Source organism: Dendrobates tinctorius, unplaced genomic scaffold, assembly GCF_039654945.1.
Source record: "Dendrobates tinctorius isolate UK_male_01 unplaced genomic scaffold, ASM3965494v1 ptg000084l, whole genome shotgun sequence".
Classification (NCBI taxonomy): Eukaryota; Metazoa; Chordata; class Amphibia; order Anura; family Dendrobatidae; genus Dendrobates; species Dendrobates tinctorius.
The window spans coordinates 39,595,382-39,615,453 of record NW_027361752.1 but is presented as its reverse complement, the minus strand read 5'-3'; the positions used below and the strand labels follow the sequence as shown (position 1 = coordinate 39,615,453).

At 42.6% G+C, this 20,072-nt stretch overlaps 1 protein-coding gene across 2 annotated transcripts in view; it reads right to left on the bottom strand.

Moving 5' to 3' along the window:
* Positions 1-9,004: 9,004 nt before the first annotated feature.
* SCAF4 (SR-related CTD associated factor 4) overlaps positions 9,005-20,072 on the bottom strand; it is a 141,902-nt gene continuing 130,834 nt past the window's right edge. For both annotated transcript variants that reach the window (XM_073584554.1, XM_073584553.1), the window contains exon 20: positions 9,005-10,837. In XM_073584554.1, coding sequence (XP_073440655.1) covers positions 9,348-10,837 — 1,490 coding nt within the window. In that variant the 3' untranslated portion in view covers positions 9,005-9,347. The remainder of the gene's footprint in view (positions 10,838-20,072) is intronic.

Sequence of the window (20,072 nt, the reverse complement as noted above, 5' to 3'; positions counted from 1 at the left end):
TGTAGTTGGGTACGGCTCAGAAAGTCTGCCGTTTGGTTCTCTACTCCCCGTATATGTAGCGCCGATAGGGACAGTAAGTTTTTCTCTGCCAACCCGAATATCTCGAAGGATGCCTCCATTAACGTTCTGGACCTGGTTCCCCCCTGGTGGTTTATATAGGCCACTGTTACTCGGTTGTCCGAGAATATCCGGACATGATGGCCTTTTAATGCTGGCAAAAAGTGACTCAAGGCATAATTTACTGCTAGCAGTTCTTTTTGATTCGAGGAGGCTTTTAGTTCTTGACTTCTCCATCCCCCTTGAGCCACGCTGATGCCCATGTGTGCTCCCCAACCCACAGGACTGGCGTCGGTGGTAATTACATGTGTGATTTTGGCCTCCCAGGGGATCCCTTTGGACAAGTTGTTTTTGTCCTCCCACCAGGCTAGGGAAAGAATAGTTTTTGAACCTAGCGTAATATGATGTTCCAAGCGGTCTCCTAAGGTCCGCTGGTTGGTCAGGATATCCCATTGCAGATCCCTCATATGTATTTGTGCCCACTGGACCGCCGGCAAGCATGCAGAGAGGGACCCTAACAGGGACATTGCTCGTCTTAGTGTCATAGAGGGGTTTTGCCTCGCTTTTTGTACTATATGAATAATTCTGTCCCTTTTGTGATCTGGCAAGTAACATACTTGGATGTTTGAATCCAGTGTCAGGCCTAGGAACTCCTGGACTCTCTTTGGTTCCAGCCTTGACTTTTTCAGGTTCAGAAGCCACCCGAGGTTTTTTAGAGTGCTCATCACTCGGTCCCTCTGTTCTGTGCATTTCTGGCCTGAGTTGCTCGCTATTAAAAAGTCGTCCAAATAAGGCACTATCAGAACATCCTGTTCTCTTATGTGAGCCATCATCTCTGCCACCAATTTCGTAAAGACTCGTGGAGCCACTGAGATCCCAAATGGCAGGGCCTTGTATTGGAATTCTCTTATTTCTCCTGCTATCGAGACTGCTAGCCTGAGGTATTGCCTGGATTCTTTGTGAATAGGGACATGGTAGTAGGCATCGCTGAGGTCTAGGACCACCATAAAACATTGCGGAAAGAGAATTTTGATGGTCGATTTGATCGATTCCATCTTGGATTTTTCGTTCTTGATATAGCAATTCAGTTTTTTTAAATTTATGATGGTGCGGAAGGTGCCGTCTGGTTTGGTTACCAGGAAGAGAGGCGAGTAGAACCCCCTGCCTCTCTCCTGTGGGGGAACCTCCTGTAGGACTTTTTTGTCCAACATACTCAGAACCTCCCTTTCGAGGGCGTCCTGTTCGTTTTTTGACGACCTTATCGGGGTAATTATGTATTTTTGCGGCGGGAGAGAATAAAAGTTTATCCTTAATCCCGATCTTACAAGATTTATCAGCCAGGGATTGTTGGATATTTTCTCCCAGGCTGGGAGGAAAAATCTTAGTCTCCCTCCCACCCTGGGCCCACAGTCACTTGGCGGGTTTTTTATCCCGGGACGAGTTACCGAAGATGAACCCCCTGTCCCTTCTTCTGTCTTCCCATTTTTGGTCTCTCGGGGGTCTCCTCTGGAAGAACTTTCTGTTCCGAAAGGACCGTTTAAAGCCTGTGGCGGTCACAGGTCCTAAGTTTGGGAAGCCTTTCTTTTTGTCACCCGCCTTTTCGAGGATGTCATCCAAGGTTTCCCCGAAGAGGAATTTTCCTTCACAGGGAATGGCGCATAATTTTATTTTTGTCTGGAGATCCCCAGGCCAACATTTTAATCATAAAGCTCGTCTAGCTGCATTCGACAAGGCTGCTGTTTTAGATGACAATCTTATCGAATCAGCCGAAGAGTCGGCCAGGTAGGCTGCCGCCCCTCTTATCATTGGCATGGATTCCAGGATTTTATCTCTGGGAACCCCTTCCCTTATCTGTCTCTCCAATTGGTCTATCCATACCATAAGAGCTCTGGAGGTACAGGTTGCCGCTACCGCCGGCCTGATGTTTCCCCCTGCTGATTCCCAGGTGCCCTTAAGTAGGGTATCCGCTTTTTTATCCAACGGGTCTTTCAGGGTACCCATATCTTCAAAGGGGAGTGCAAACTTTCTTGAAGCTTTGGCTATCGCCACATCTAGTTTGGGGGCCTTATCCCATGATGTGGATGCTTCCTCCTCAAATGGGTACTTCCTTTTGATGGAAGGAACTGTGGAGCTTTTCCTATCCGGTTTTTCCCATTCTTTATCTATGAGGCCTTGGACGTTCTTATTTAACGGAAATACCTTCCGTTTTTTTTTACTCAGTCCCCCGAACATAATGTCCTGGACTGATCTATCAGTCCGGGGTTCTTCCACCCCCATAGTGGATCTTACCGCCTTTACTAAGGCATCCACTTCGTCCAGGGGGAAACAATGACGACCTTCCGTCTCCTCATCGGAGGATGACGAGTCGGTATTTACAGTATGGGAGGTGACTTCCCCTGACGATAAGCTGTCAGATTGGGACTCTATCACCACGTCCCCCTTCCTTCCCTTCCTTTCCCGTTTTCTGGATGAAAGGGCACTCTGAATTTCTGCGCGGATTACCGCCCTTAGGTCTGCGGCATGATCCGGGGTTTCACCGCCGAGGACCTCCTGTATACAGGAGTCACACAATTTTTTCTCCCAGGGCGTTGGTAATGGTTTCCCACAGGTGGGGCATTCCCTGTTCTTGGTCTTTTCTTTCTTCTTTCCCTGATAAGGGAAAGAAGTCTATTACAATGGGGAACATTCACGAAGATCCACTTACCCCTCATGCGCGGTTGCAGGTACCGGTTCTGGAAGTGGATCCAAATCCCTCACTGGGCGATCCACGGCAGGTGACTTGCTCCTTGCAGTAGACTGTTGCGTGGAGTGGCTGCTGGACCTGCTCCCCCGTCCGTCTTTATCCTTTTGGCGGCGCTGGTGATGCTGCCTTTGTTGCTGCTGCTGCTGCTGCTTAGGCTGCTGTAGCTGGTCGCTATCCATCGCGCCTGAACGCTTCCAGCTCTGAGGCTGCTTTAGCGTTCCCAATTTGAATAAGCCGCCCTGGCGTCACCTGTCTTCCCGGCCTGCACCGCTCTTCCCCCGGGGAGTGCGTACTGCGCATGTGCCGACCGCGGGGACCCGGAAGTTCCTCATTCTACTTCCGGGGCAGCGCCATCTTGGTACACCTGTGTACCCAGCGCTGCCCCTATCCGGCGTCCCTCGGCCCCTACTCCTCCCGGAGCGGCGGCCCGGTCCTCCCCGCCCGCTCACCCTGGACAGCCCCTCAGCTGCAGCGGTGGCGGCTTCGGCAACCGACCCCGCCGCGACAGGGGCCTTCCCGCTGTCTGACCGCGGACGGGGCGGTCCCGGATCTTCAACTCCCGGTAAGCGCTGCGCTCTTGCTGCCGTGGTTCACCCGTCAAGGACAGGAACCCAACTGGGGGCGGAGGAGAGGTGCCGCTCTTTTGTCTGTAGGTTCCTGTCCTTGATGGGCGGACCCCCTCTCTCCGTGGTGCTGTCATGGGTGAGGGAGAAATAAACACATGAAATAAATCACTCTGTAATGACTCTATAGAATATAGGAGTTTCACTTTTTGTATTGAAGAACTGAAATAAATTAACTTTTTGATGATATTCTAATTTAGTGAGAAGCCCCTGTATATTATTTTGTTGGGTTACCGTACTCTTAACAGCATCCCTTTTTTTACTTGACCTTTGTATGAGGGGCTTTGAGGTTTTGTTGTGGCAAAAAGGAACATCTCCGTTGGTAAAATTTCGAGGTATAACAATTTGTTTTTATTCCTCTTCGGGAGGGGCAGGAGGGGAAAAAATATATATCGTTTTTATGCTGTTCAACAAGTTAAATAGATAATCTATAGATCAGGTAAAGATGTGGTTATGACAATTGCTTTTTTTTTTTATCTTTAATATTTTAATTCCAAATATCTTTAATGGTGAAACACTTTAGGGCCAATCTAAATGCTTTTACATCAGAAAACTGGGGTAAAAACTTTAAAAAGCAACAGGTTTTTGCACACCGTGCAGTTACACTAAAATTTGGCGCCTTTTGGCATTTCTGGCAAGAAACGCACCAGAGAAGATAGGCAGAATTTATTAAGCGAAATGTGCCTCTTAATGAATTCAGCCGATCAGTCTTAATGAATCGTAAATTTTGTGCTTTTTAAAAAAAAAAAATGATTTCTTTAAGGCAAGCCGTTATCAGAAAACAATCTCTCGTAAAGTACATATAAACACAAAAAACTTGTGTCAATTTTTTTTTTGATATCATTATCATTTAAAATAAAAGTTCTTCCAATTTTCACACTTGGCTATTTTAGACTCATACTTCCTGTTTTTTTTTTTCTGGGAGCGTTTTCAGTAAAGTCTCCTCATCATCAAAGACATTAAAGCAACAATTAAGATCTCTATTAACAAGCTGGTAACACAAGATTCAGCATTCACAATAAGCTGATCCTGCTCCCTCTCTTCACAATGAACTTGGCAGACGCTCATTAGATGCTTCAATACAAAAGAATGAAGTTTGGCAGAGTCTGTTTATTGTGGCTAAGGCCACTTTCACATTAGCGTTTTTTAGCGCTGCGCTTCGTGCGCACTAGAAACGCATGCAAAAAACGCATCATGCGTTTTGTATGCGTTTGCTTTTTTTGCGCATGCGTTTTAACCAGTTTGTAGCCATGTTACCTCTTAAAACGCTTCTGATTTTATGCTCACGCCAGCGTTCCCATAGACTGTAATGTGATTTTTTTTGCGCATTCCGTGCTCATGCGTTTTTTTTTTTTTTTACAAATGCAACAGGGTGTGTCCGGCACGCCTGGGCGCACACTACAAAAAAAAGCATGCGCACGAAAACGCAAACGCTAGACCATGCGCCCCCATGTTAAAGATAGGGGATCAGGGCGCATGCGCACGATGCGTGTGCTAAAAAACGCTAGTGTGAAACCAGCCTTATATACATGTGGTGTTTCCTGAAACAGCAGCTCTTAACCCCTTAACGACCGGAGCTTTTTTCGGTTTTGCGTTTTTCGCTCCCCTTCTTTCCAGAGCCATAACTTTTTTATTTTTCTGTCAATATGGCTGTGAGAGGGCTTGTTTTTTTGCGGGCCGAGTTGAACTTTTGAACGACACCATTGGTTTTAGCAGGTCGTGTACTCGAAAACGGGAAAAAATAATTCCAAGTGCGGTGAAATTGCAAAAAAAAGTGCAATCTCACACTTGTTTTTTTGTTTGGTTCTCTAAATGCTAAAACTGTCCTGCCATTATGAGTCTCCAGGTCATTATGAGTTCATAGACACCATTTTTTATCTAAGTGGTGAAGAAAATTTCCAAAGTTTGCTTAAAAAAAGAAAAAAAAAAAAATTGCACCATTTTCTGACACCGGTAGCGTCTCCATTTTTCGTGATCTCGGGTGAGGGCTTATTTTTTTCCATGCCGAGCTGACCTTTTTAAGGATACCATTTATGTGCAGATACGATCTTTTAGTCGCCCGTTATTGCATTTTAATGCAATATCGTGGCAACCCAAAAACCCAGTAATTCTGGCATTTCAATTTTTTTTACCAACTGCGCCGTTTAGCAATCGGACTAATCCTTTTTTTCATTGATAGATCGGGCAATTCTGAACGCGACGATACCAAATATGTGTATGTGTGATTTTTTTTAATGGTTTTATTTTGAATGGGGCAAAAAGGGGGAGATTTAAACAACACATGCAGGGATTGTCTGTTTGTTAGGCATGTTTCGACTGTTGGAACAGCCGCGAGACATGCAGCCGCAGGGACTCGAACATATTTTTCCAGCACGCCGAAGACACTCTGTTAGCACCCAAGCATACTCATATAACGCCTTATCCCAGCACGTTCACTCAGCACTATACAATACCTAACATTTTTGTATTTTAGGTAAAAGCTACTATTTTTTTTTTACCCAAAACTAACAATCTCACAAAACTTGGCATGAAAATAGCTTATTAAAAGCAAATCCATAAGGTTTTCAACCGTTTTACCCCCTTACTATCAAGGGTGGTTTGCACGTTAACTCCCGGGCCAATTTTTACAATTCTGACCACTGTCCCTTTATGAGGTAATAACTCGAGCGCTTCAATGGATCTAGGCGATTCTGAGCCTGTTTTCTCGTGACGTATTGTACTTCACTTTAGTAGTAAAATTTCTTCGCTATAACTTGCGTTTATTTATGAAAAAAACAGAAATATGGCGAAAATTTTGAAAATTTTGCAATTTTCAAACTTTGAATTTTTATGCCCTTAAGCCAGAGTTATGTTACACAAAATACTTAATAAGTAACATTTTCCACGTTTACTTTACATCAGCACAATTTTGGAAGCAATTTTTTTTTTGTTAGGAAGTTATAAGGTTAAAAGTTGACCAGCGATTTCTCATTTTTACACCACCATTTTTTTTAGGGACCACATCACATTTGAAGTCACTGTGAGGGGTCTATATGATAGAAAATACCCAAAAGTGACCCAAAAGTGACACCATTCTAAAAACTGCACCCTCAAGGTGCTCAAAACCACATTCAAGAAGTTTATTAACCCTTCAGATGCTTCACAGGAATTTTTTGAATGCTTAAAAAAATGAACCTTTTTTTCACAAAAAAAATTACTTCAAGTTCAATTTTTTCATTTTACCAAGGGTAACAGGAGAAATTGGACTGCAAAAGTTATTGTGCAATTTGTCCTGAGTATGCTGATACCTGATATGTGGGGGGGGGGGGGAACCACTGTTTGGGCGCATGGCAGAGCTCAAAAGGGAAGGAGCGCCGTTTGACCTTTTCACTGCAAAATTGGCTGGAATTCAGATCCGATGCCATGTCACGTTTGGAGAGCTCCTGATGTGCCTAAACAGTGGAAACCCCCCACAAGTGACCCCATTTTGGAAACTAGACCCCCCAAGGAAATTATGTAGATATGTGGTGAGCACTTTGAACCCCCAAGGGCTTCATAGAAGTTTATATCGTACAGCCGAACAATTAAAAAAATCATATTTTTTTCCACAAAAATGATCTTTTCACCCCCGAATTTTATTTTCCCAAGTGTAACAGGACCCCAAAAGTTATTGTGCAATTTGTCCTGAGTACACTGATACCCAATATGTGGGGGTAAACCACTATTTGGGCGCATGGCAGAGCTCGGAAGGGAAGCAGCACCACTTGACTTTTTTGGCTGGAATTGAGATCGGATGCCATGTCGTGTTTGGAAAGCCCCTGATATGCCAAAACAGTGGAAACCTTGGGGATCTAACTCCAACCCTAACCCCAACACACCCCTAACCCTAATGGGAAAATGGAAATAAATACATTTTTTTAATATTATTTTTCCCTAACTAAGGGGGTGATAACGGGGGGTTTGATTTACTATTTATGGCGGTTTTTATGTTTGGCAGCTGTCACACACTAAAACTCTCTTTATTGTAAAAATAGTTTTTGCATCACCACATTCTGAGAGCTATAATTTTTCCATATTTTGACCCACCGAGTCATGTGAGGTCTTATTTTTTGCGGGACGAGTTGACGTTTTTATTGGTACCATATTCGGGCACGTGACTTTTTTGATCGCTTTTTATTCCGATTTTTGGGACGCAGAATGAACAAAAACCAGAGTTTCATGAATTTCTTTTGGGGGGTGCGTTTACACCGTTCCGCGTGTGGTAAAATTGATAAAGCGGTTTTATTCTTCGGGTCAGTACGGTTACAGCGATACCTCATTTATGTCGTTTTTTTATTTATGTTTTGGCGCTTTTATGCAATGAAAACAATTTTATATAAAAAATAATTTATTTTTGCATCGCTTTATTCTGCGAGCTATCTTTTTTTTTTCTCGCTGATGATGCTGTGTGGCGGCTCGTTTTCAGCGGTACCATGGTTATTTATATCTTTTTGATCGCGCGTTATTGCACCTTTTTGTTCGGCGGTATGATGATAAAGCATTGTTTTCTGATTCGTTTATTTTTTAAGGGGTTCAATAAAGGGGTTAACTAGTGGGACAGTTTTATAGGGTGGGTCGTTACGGACGCGGCGATACCAATATGTTTTCTTTTATTGTTTTGGTTTTTTTTATTTTCAAAAAATTAATTTATTAGGGAATATTTTTTTTAATTTATTTAGCGATTTTTACACTTTTTTTTTTTTTTTAACTTTACTACACTGTCCCAGGGGGGACATAACTGTCATGTTATGCGATCTGACACAGGCGCTGCACAGACTTCCTTATGCCTGCGCTCAGCTGGCAGTGAGGAAGCCAGCTCCCTGCAGGCCCCCGCCGCCATATTGGATCCGGTGACCTGCAGGGAAGGAGGCCCCCGCAGCAGCGCTGCACATCGCACTGCTCCAGGGGTCTCAGGGAAGCACGGAGGGAGCCCCCTCCCTGCGCTTCTCTCCCTTTCCCCCGCTACACCGCGATGTTTGATCGCGGTGTGCCAGGGGATAACGTGCCGGGGCCGGTCCGTGACCGCCCCTGACAGTGCCGGGTGTCAGCTGTGATAAGAAGCCGACACCCGGCCGCGATCAGCGGCGCTCCCCATGGGGGGCGCCCCTGATCGCTATGACGTACTATTCTGTCCTTGGGAATTAAGTCCCAGGTCACATGGACGGAATAGTATGTCTAATGTAGGAAAGGGGTTAAATATGCTACCAAAATGTTCTCATTCATCCTCCTTGCGGTTCCCAAGTGACGTCCTACCAAACTTCTCTCTTTTGCATTAGGAAGAAATTCTGGACGATCATGTCTAACTGAATTGAAAAATGGTCTTTCTGGAATAAAGCTTTGCCATTTCCTAATCAAACCCTACCCATCAGGTTCAAATCAGTCTTTGGCTTGAATTCTTTTATTCCAAAATTAAATATGTAGCCAAAAGGAAAAAAAACACCTGTGAACTGAAAGGTTGAAAGCAAGACCAGACTTTAGTTACAGTGTTGGTAAAGGTGGTCTTTTTGTCCTATAGAATAACGCTAGTTCTTTCTCTCTATCCAAATCTAAGAATCACACAAAATTTGTTACGAAAATATAGTTTATTAAAAACACACCCTAATGTTTTCAGGGGCTAATAGGTGCTTCTCCCATTAAAATAAAAAAAAAAAAATCTGTAAACTTTTTAAAGATGATATTTAAAAAGTTTCAGCAAAACTTAGGAGGCTTGATTTTTTTAATAACATATGTTGGAGTTTTTCGTAACTATTTAAGTAGAAGGAAAGCCAATTAGTTTACAGTTCTCGAGAAACTATTACAGGATAGGATACAGCAGAAGCAAATATTTTACAGCATATTGTACAACTGTGAAGCTCTACACAACAAAATGTATCCCCCACACCCCTAGATAAGTCCTAGCGTGCAGCTTATGTCGATCCAGATTCCTTTTTTGCTGGATCAGATGATGGCGGTGTAGTAGAGGGCTTCTCCTCAGTAGGTTTCTGCTCTTTAGGTTCATCTTTCTTTTTCTCTGGATTTTCAAGTTTAACCTTTACAGGCTCATGGTTTTCATTTATACTTGGCTTTCGACCGTCAGGGAAATCAAGTAGTACTCTTCTGGGCTCACTCCGTTCACGGCCTGCTGGCCATCTATTTCTCTCCTCACTTTCCCTATGTCTATCACGATCAGGACTTCCTCTGCCCCAGTTTCTTCTACCACGTCCTGGTCGCTCATGATCCCGATCATCAAATCGGCTACCAAAATGTTCTCGTTCCTCATTACGGTTCCCAAATGGCCTTCTACCAAATCTCTCTCTTTCTCTGTCAGGATGAAATCCTGGACGCTCATTTCTATCTGGACGGTCATTTCTATCTGAATGGAAACCTGGTCGCTCTGGATTAAAGCCTTGTCGTTCGGGATGAAAACCTGACCTGTCGGGATGGAAACCCTGCCTATCGGGGTTAAACCCTGGTCTGTCTGGCTGGAACTCCCTCTCTTCTTCTATTTCAGGATTGAAAACTTGATCCTCATCCATATCTGGATTAAACCCAGGGCCCTCCTCCATCTCAGGATCAAATCCATCCTCAGCCTCTGGCTGAAATCTAATTCTTTCATTTCTATCAGGATTAAATCCATGCCTCTCGCCTCTATCAGGATGAAACCCATGTCTGTCAGGATTAAATCCACGTCTATCATTTCTAAATGGCCTGCCTTCTTCTGGCCCCCCACGTCCTCCCTGCCTTCCAAAGTGTCCTGGAGGTGGGAAAGGACCTCTCATCCCATGTGGTGGTGGCATTCCAAAACCACCCTGCCCAAGAGGAGGACCTCTTTGAGCCATGTGAGGCATCCCTGGTCTTGGCATTCCAGGAAATCTTTGCATGTGGTGTGTTGGTACTCCAGGTGGCCTTTGTAGTGGTATAAGCCCTGGTCTAGCTCCCAGAAGACCTGTTGATGGACTGTGTAATACAGGTCCGGGTGGAGGCCCTGTCGAAGGACCCTGGGGTGGACCAGTTTGAGGAGCCTGGGACTGAATTGGGGAACCTTGGGATGATCCTTGTGATACACCTGAAGTACTTTGTGGAGGTCCCTGTGGTGGACCTTGGGATGGGTTTGGAGGCCCTTGGTGTGGCCCGGGAGGCCCTTGGTGCAGCCCTGGAGGCCCTTGGTGCGGCCCTGGAGGCCCTTGGTGTGGCCCGGGAGGCCCTTGATGTGGCCCGGGAGGCCCTTGATGTGGCCCAGGAGGCCCTTGATGTGACCCGGGAGGTGGACCAGGAGGCCCTTGGGGTGGCCCGGGAGGCCCGTGGTGTGGCCCTTGGGGTGGACCAGGAGGCCCTTGGGGTGGACCAGGAGGACCCTGGTTCATGCCTGGTGTAGTAACTCTCTGGGGTTCCTGTGGAGGTTCACTCTGTGAAGCACCTGCAATAAAAAAAAAAAGACCATTATTGGAAAATTTAAAAACTATTTTTGACAATAGTAAAATGCATTCCTTTGGGTAATAGCGCTATAGTTATATCTTGGCTGATAAGGAAATTTGTAAGATAAATGAACAATAGAAAGCTGAAAAAACCCACTGCAAAACCCAGACAAATGCTGAAAAAATTTGATCAAAAATTTCATCTGAATGTTATCCTAACCTAACAATTCAATCAATAACTTAATTATGAGACAGTGCAAATACCAGAACGTGATGCTGTGCCATATTGTTCAACGTTTACAAGTAAGACCATCCTATCTCAAGTATGGCACATTGTCAGATATTTTTGTAACCTTAGATGAAGTTCGGTTGGTCAGACTGTCATATTGCCTAGGCTGGTGTACCGCCACCACCACCGCAAAATGGAAACTTTCCTGTCTTTGCTACATGACAAATTGGGTTACTTTGCAAATACATTATAATATCGGTCTGCTACGGATCCTGATTTACCACTTATATTTAAGCAGAAAGCTGCATTCACAATTGGACAAGCATCATAATGGAAATCCTCCCAATATTCCATATTGGTTCGATATCGGCAGATCTTGCTAGTAGAAGTGTAGGGTTTCCATTAGGAATAGTAAAGTGACCTCATTAAGAGGGAGAACGCTCTTACTGAATTATGGGAATAGTGCCAAGTAGTTAGGAGTGAATGCAGCTCTGGTGTAGAATTACAAAGTTCTGCTACAATTATAGAGTATTTACAAAGTTACATTTCTATAAATTATATAGATGAAGATTATGGCATGAAGATTGTTAAAGCCAAAAAGAGACCCAATCGCACATGACAAGCAAAGGAGCTCTACCGTGAAAAAAACTCACATAGTGACCCACGTATTACAATCAAATCATTGTCCAAGGCTCAAACAATATTTAATCACCATTACGCAAGAAGACAAAACTGAGTAATTGATACAGGAGAAACATGAATATCTGCTTAGTAGATGTTACCTATAAAAAGTAAAGTTCCACATATACAGTGGGGAAAAAAAGTATTTAGTCAGTCAGCAATAGTGCAAGTTCCACCACTTAAAAAGATGAGAGGCGTCTGTAATTTACATCATAGGTAGACCTCAACTATGGGAGACAAACTGAGAAAAAAAAATCCAGAAAATCACATTGTTTTTTTTTTTTTCATTTTATTTGCATATTATGGTGGAAAATAAGTATTTGGTCAGAAACAAAATTTCATCTCAATACTTTGTGATATATCCTTTTTTGGCAATGACAGAGGTCAAACGTTTTCTGTAAGTCTTCACAAGGTTGCCACACACTGTTGTTGGTATGTTGGCCCTTTCCTCCATGCAGATCTCCTCTAGAGCAGTGATGTTTTTGGCTTTTCGCTTGGCAACACAGACTTTCAACTCCCTCCAAAGGTTTTCTATAGGGTTGAGATCTGGAGACTGGCTAGGCCACTCCAGGACCTTGAAATGCTTCTTACGAAGCCACTCCTTCGTTGCCCTGGCGGTGTGCTTTGGATCATTGTCATGTTGAAAGACCCAGCCATGTTTCATCTTCAATGCCCTTGCTGATGGAAGGAGGTTTGCACTCAAAATCTCACGATACATGGCCCCATTCATTCTTTCATGTACCCGGATCAGTCGTCCTGGCCCCTTTGCAGAGAAACAGCCCCAAAGCATGATGTTTCCACCACCATGCTTTACAGTAGGTATGGTGTTTGATGGATGCAACTCAGTATTCTTTTTCCTCCAAACACGACAAGTTGTGTTTCTACCAAACAGTTCCAGTTTGGTTTCATCAGACCATAGGACATTCTCCCAAAACTCCTCTGGATCATCCAAATGCTCTCTAGCAAACTTCAGACGGGCCCGGACATGTACAGGCTTAAGCAGTGGGACACGTCTGGCACTGCAGGATCTGAGTGCATGGTGGCGTAGTGTGTTACTTATGGTAGGCCTTGTTACATTGGTCCCAGCTCTCTGCAGTTCATTCACTAGGTCCCCCCGCGTGGTTCTGGGATTTTTGCTCACCGTTCTTGTGATCATTCTGACCCCACGGGGTTGGATTTTGCGTGGAGCACCAGATCGAGGGAGATTATCAGTGGTCTTGTATGTCTTCCATTTTCTAATTATTGCTCCCACAGTTGATTTCTTCACTCCAAGCCGGTTGGCTATTGCAGATTCAGTCTTCCCAGCCTGGTGCAGGGCTACAATTTTGTTTCTGGTGTCCTTTGACAGCTCTTTGGTCTTCACCATAGTGGAGTTTGGAGTCAGACTGTTTGAGGGTGTGCACAGGTGTCTTTTTATACTGATAACAAGTTTAAACAGGTGCCATTACTACAGGTAATGAGTGGAAGAAAGAGGAGACTCTTAAAGAAGAAGTTACAGGTCTGTGAGAGCCAGAAATCTTGATTGCTTGTTTCTGACCAAATACTTATTTTCCATCATAATATGCAAATAAAATGAAAAAAAAACTGTGATTTTCTGGATTTTTTTTTCTCAGTTTGTCTCCCATAGTTGAGGTCTACATATGATGTAAATTACAGACGCCTCTCATCTTTTTAAGTGGTGGAACTTGCACTATTGCTGACTGACTAAATACTTTTTTTCCCCACTGTAATTGTAGTCAAAGACAGACCAAATTACATAAAATCAGAAGGGAACCAAAAGGGCCATCAATTATGGGCTCACAAAATAATAATAAAAAAGGTACGATGTATAAAACCAGGAATATAACTACAATTTACATGTCCATTTTACTTAACATGATATATAGCCAAAAAGAGCAAGACTGTCTCATCCATATTTTAGACCATTCAATCACATAGCCTGAAGCTGTTTCACATTACATGGCTTCCTCAGGGAAGCCTCGTTAAAGCTAAACAATAGAATTACAGTTGTGGCCAAAAGTATTGACACCCCTGCAGTTCTGTCAGATAACACTCAGTTTCTTCCTGAAAATGATTGCAAACACAAATTCTTTGGTATTATTATCTTCATTTAATTTGTCTTAAATGAAAAAACACAAAAGAGAATGAAGCAAAAAGCAAAACATTGATCATTTCACACACAACTCCAAAAATGGGCCAGACAAAAGTATTGGCACCCCCAGCCTAATACTTGGTTGCACAACCTTTAGCCAAAATAACTGCGACCAACCGCTTCCGGTAACCATCAGTGAGTTTCTTACAATGCTCTGCTGGAATTTTAGACCATTCTTCTTTGGCAAACTGCTCCAGGTCCCTGATATTTGAAGGGTGCCTTCTCCAAACTGCCATTTTTAGATCTCTCCACAGGTGTTCTATGGGATTCAGGTCTGGACTCATTGCTGGCCACCTCAGAAGTCTTCAGTGCTTTCTCTCAAACCATTTTCTAGTGCTTTTTGAAGTGTATTTTGGGTCATTGTCCTACTGGAAGACCCATGACCTCTGAGGGAGACCCAGCTTTCTCACACTGGGCCCTACATTATGCTGCAAAATTTGTTGGCAGTCTTCAGACTTCATAATGCCATGCACACGGTCAAGCAGTCCAGTGCCAGCAAAGCAACCCCAAAACATCAGGGAACCTCCGCCGTGTTTGACTGTAGGGACCGTGTTTTTTTTCTTTGAATGCCTTTTTTCTCCTGTAAACTCTATGTTGATGCCTTTGCCCAAAAAGCTCTACTTTTGTCTCATCTGACCAGAGAACATTCTTCCAAAACGTTTTAGGCTTTTTCAGCTAAGTTTTGGCAAACTCCAGCCTGGCTTTTTTATGTCTCGGGGTAAGAAGTGGTCTTCCTGGGTCTCCTACCATACAGTCCCTTTTCATTCAGACGCCGACGGATAGTACGGGTTGACACTGTTGTACCCTCGGACTGCAGGGCAGCTTGAACTTGTTTGGATGTTAGTCGAGGTTCTTTATCCAACATCCGCACAATCTTGCGTTGAAATCTCTTGTCAATTTTTCTTTTCCGTCCACATCTAGGGAGGTTAGCCACAGTGCCATGGGCTTGAAACTTCTTTATGACACTGCGCACGGTAGACACAGGAACATTCAGGTCTTTGGAGATGGACTTGTAGCCTTGAGATTGCTCATGCTTCCTCACAATTTGGTTTCTCAAGTCCTCAGTTCTTTGGTCTTCTTTTCTCCATGCTCAATGTGGTACACACAAGGACACAGGACAGAGGTTGAGTCAACTTTAATCCATGTCAACTGGCTGCAAGTGTGATTTAGTTATTGCCAACACTTGTTAGGTGCCACAGGTAAGTTACAGGTGCTGTTAATTACACAAATTAGAGAAGCATCACATGATTTTTTGAACAGTGCCAATACTTTTGTCCACCCTCTTTTTTATGTTTGGTGTGGAATTATATCCAATTTGGCTTTGTCATTTAAGACAAATTAAATGAAGATAATAATACCAAAGAATTTGTGTTTGCAATCATTTTCAGGAAGAAACTGAGTATTATCTGACAGAATTGCAGGGGTGTCAATACCTTTGGCCACAACTGTAAGTTGATGCATTGGCCAAAAATCTGAAGTATATGAAGGCCATCAGAAAGTCCCGACAATGAGATAACGCATGATTGTCTATGTTAGTTATGCCCAATTCTTTGTCCTTGGACTAAATAAGCTGCTTCAATTTCATGTGTTCTTGGGCTAGCGAGAACAAATATTGGACAAGCGAACAAGTACCGGACATCTTTTTGGCCAATATAAGGCTTTCCTATCATATTTATAAACCTAGAAGCTAAATACTCCAGAAATCCTTGCAAAAAAGTTCATAAATGCATAGAGAACTAGTAACCCCATTTCAAAGATGATCTCTAAACATCTCATTGGTTGAGGAGGGCATCTTCCCTTATTTACACTGCTGTACTTTGGTGAACGACCTCCCCTAGGAACACTTGCTTCATAATCATACAGTCGAAACAGGCTGCCGAACAGCTGATGAATGAGCAAAACACTAATTCTTTGGGTGAAATGATCTTTCATGAGGTCATCTTTTGCAGCAACGTACGGTCCTGTGTGTACCGAGAACAGCAGATCAATTACAGAATGTTCAGTGCACGTCTGAAGCCGGCTCGGCCTGTGTAAACAGGATATTAAATAACCAGCAATTGTGTAAATGCACGTTTGGTTGAACAGATTTGTCTCCCACATAGAAGGGATTGAGTGAGTTCAGACTTTCATGGTAGACTTTCAGATTAAAACAAAAGTGTCTGCAATGCAGGGGGCCTGTGCGCTTTAATCTGCTCATGATTCATCTGACTGATTTTATTGCTTTCATAAAAAACCTAAAATAAATTTTTTTTTTTCTAAAGTTACGCTTAGAACAATGGCAGCTCTTAAATAATTTGTGTATGAATAGATCTCCAGTTCCAAACAATCCGCTCCACAGGATGACTCCAGGAACTTTTCTGATCAACACTGAACACATCTTAGTTTTCTGGGGCAAGTAACAAGCCTGAAATCTCAAGATTCTGTGTTAATTCCCAGTATCCTTATCAGGATTCCATAACTAGACTTGAATAAAAGTAAAGCAAATTGTAATTTTCTGATATTGACCTCAGAGTTGACGGAGGCCGGTACAGTGATATCCTTATAAAGGTTATTTGTAAATATAAACCATTGTCACTTATCCCAACTTTTGTTACAAGTTACAGAACTTTACAGGTTAGCACAATTCAGGCAATTTCAAATTTATAGGTTTTTCAATTTTACTACTTTTGCTCAACAGAAAAGTACAATACTTGTATTTGTATGGTCATATTGTGGGAGCAGTAAGTTTTTTCCAAGTCACGGGAGTTTTTTGTCTTTTTAAAGAATGCATTAGTATTTCAGTGGTATCACCATGGGTTACATATTACTTTTTTATTTTAAACTGTTTTTATTAATTTAACAAGGAAAAGGGGTACAAACAATTACAGTATGTTCATGACATTAATCCATAATCCCACCCCCGCCTGCAAATGTCATCATTTAAAAAGGTTCCTTAAATTGGTGCGTGTCCTCCAATGCTTTGTAGCAAGTACCATCTGGTGCTCTCGAATTGTTTCCTAAGTCTGTTCCTAGACTCTGTATCCAAGGAGGGAATAAGACACGACCATCTAGTGAAAAACTTCTCTGTTAACTTTTCTTTGTTAGTCAAGGTTTCCAACCAGTCCATTTTAAACAGAAAATGAATTTTTGTCAATATTAATGATTTCGACAGAACATTTGAGTTTAACCATTGATGTAATACGCTTTTTCTTACTGCTGAGGCCCAAATCACTAACATGGCCTTGGTGTGCTTTGGTAATACTCTTGGGGTCTCCTCTAGAATATTAAAAATAGCCCATTGCGGGGTAAGAGGGAACTCAAAACCACTCAATTGTTGTAACTCAGAGTGAACATCATGCCATAACTTTTGAATTTTGGGGCAACCCCACATATGATGATAGATGTCAGTATTATGTAAACCACATTTAACACTGATAAGAATTTGTAGGAGACATTCTGGATTGGACGTACGGGGTAATATAAGCTCTATGTAATAATAATATGGCCATCAGTATAACTATTATATGGAATAACTTTCCTTTGTGTCTCAGTAGCTTCTAATATATCTCCAACATCCAATCCCTCCATATCCTTTATCCATCTCGCCGAACCCGAGGTTTTAGCATCCCAAGACTGTTCCTTTCGCAGAGTGGAATAAATGGTGCTAGGTGACACCAAATGAGACATACCCGTTCTGAGAAGAGTGTCCAATTTAGCACCTATTCTCTCTGTTAGCCACAAACCCAAGAATCAGACTACGTGCCTGCAGGAATAAGAACGGTCGTCCTCCGGATACCGCCTCGTCAAAAGTGATTGCAGAGAAACTATAGTCTAATAGATCCACCCCCAAAACACACTTTTGTTGTGCCATAATTTCATAGATTTTAGGTGGTTTACCTTTCAAAAATAGTGGGTTACCTAGAAAAGGCTGGAATGGTGACAATCTACCTCCCAAATTACACAATTCCCTTCCTCTTCTCCAGGACAAAATAGTTTGCCAAAGTATCGGATGATCTCTAATTTCATCAGGGAGTTCATTAGTCAGATGTAACAAAGCCATTAAAGATATATTTGGATAAATCTGCCCCTCTGGGTGAGTATTGGTGAAGTGGGATGTTCCCCGCATCCAGTCTATTACATATCGCAAGTTAGTTGCTAAGTTATATCTAGCAATATCAGGGAAGTTAATGCCCCCCTCAGATCTTGGAAGTTGTAACTTACATAACCCAATGCGTGAACGGCCCCCATTCCCCATATAAACTGTCAAAGTGTCCTATTCAATAGGTTAATGTCTGATTTGGATAATAGAAGTGGAAATATTTGAAATAAATATAATAAATTTAGGAAAAATTATTTTAATTAAGTGACATTTCCCGGTGAAAGACAAGATGAAATGTTTCCAGGAGTTGAGACTAGTAACCTTATTAATAATGGGTCTATAATTAAGGCAATACAATTTATGTGGATCTGCTGGGAGTCTAATGCCTAGATATCCAATAGACTCACTGTTCCACTGAAAGGGAAACCAGCTCTGTTATTCTGCCCGCCCTGAATATCGCTAATGCTTCTGACTTATTATAATTTATTTTAAAACCAGTAAGATGTCCAAATTCTTCGATTGTCGAAATTATGGTTGGGATAGCTTGTGTTTCGTTGGCCACATATTACTTCTTGACTTTTTTTTTAATTCCATATTTGGGTGACGGTAAGAGCACAAAAGTATTTTTTTTAATATGGCTGCCTTTATTGTAGATGGTAAATAATGAGATAGTTTTACAGCTCGGATTGTTAGTAGGGTTGATCAAATAGCTTCGAAGAGCTTATCTGAAATGAAATTGCTGCGTGACAGTCACAACACACGCATGGAGAGCATGTTTGTTGTGATTGTCACACAGCCGCGATACATGCAGCTGCGGCGCCGAGCTGCTGATTATCGAGAGCGCTCCGGGTATCTGAGTTCCTGAGGCTGCTATTCGGGAAGCGCTATAGCTATTCGAATAAGGACTTATCCAAAGCTATTCTCTCATCCCTTATTGTTAGTCATGGTGATCGCAAGAAGTACTTTTTGATTATCCATTGTTTTTTTTTCCTAATTTTTTGGCTAATGTCGATGTAAAGAAGGGGGAGGGATTAAAATAAAAAAGGTCTCTTGGCGGAAGATGGGTTAAAAAAAGTTATGCCTCTTGGAAGGAGGGGTGGGGGGAAAGTTATGCCTCTTGGAAGAAGGGGGGTAAAAAAAAAAAGTTATGGCTCATGGTGTAAGAAGAGTAAAAGCAAAATGTGGGTCTTGGAGGAAGAGGGGTAAAAAAAAAAACAGTTATGGGTGTTGAAAGAACGGGGTTGTGTTAAAAAAACAAACAAAAAACAACTGATCAAAATGAAAAAATTGCCCAAGTTTCCTTATGTTCCTGGCTCCTTTAGTGTGTGCGTTAGGCCTGTTTCACACTTCCGTTTTTGTGTCCGCCAAACGGATCCGTTTCCGTTTTTTGACGGAAACTGATGCAAACGGATCCGTTTTTAAAAAAACGGATCCGTTTTTTTGACGGATCCGCGGTAACCACTAATGGAAGTCTATGGGACAAAAAAAACGGATCCTGCAAAAAAATGGCGGATCCGTTTTTTTACGGAAACCAACGGATTTTGACGGATTTGAAAAAACGGAAGTGTGAAACAGGGCTTAGATGTGAATACAAGGTCTTTACAGATAGATGTAGCATAATTATTTCTTGAATCTAGTTAAGCGGCAGAGCGGCGTGTAGTTTGCACTAGACACAGTATTTGTGCTGGGAACAAATATTTTATTCATCTGCCCAGGGTTGTCTGATCCATGTGACACAGCGTGATTACCCAATGGTTTTCATTTCACACAGTCGTAAGAAATTGACACTGGATCATCTGTTTGTAAGTCGTAATGTTATACAAGGGGAAAGGAACACCAAATGTGAACGTTCCGCCAGCTCCACACATCCGAATTTCACTGTATCCTAATCACATATTTTTTGGACCGGCTGTGCGTCTCCTGATGCAAACGATCAGCCTCCAACGTAATCGATTGTTAGCTGGGATTAGGAGACCCCATACATGGACCGTGAAGCCATAGGGCGCAGTCAGATGGTTGTATAAATTGTACTGCAGTGGACCAACTGGCTGGCGGCTCTCCTGACCCGAGCGTGACAGCTTCATGTATTTCTATGTA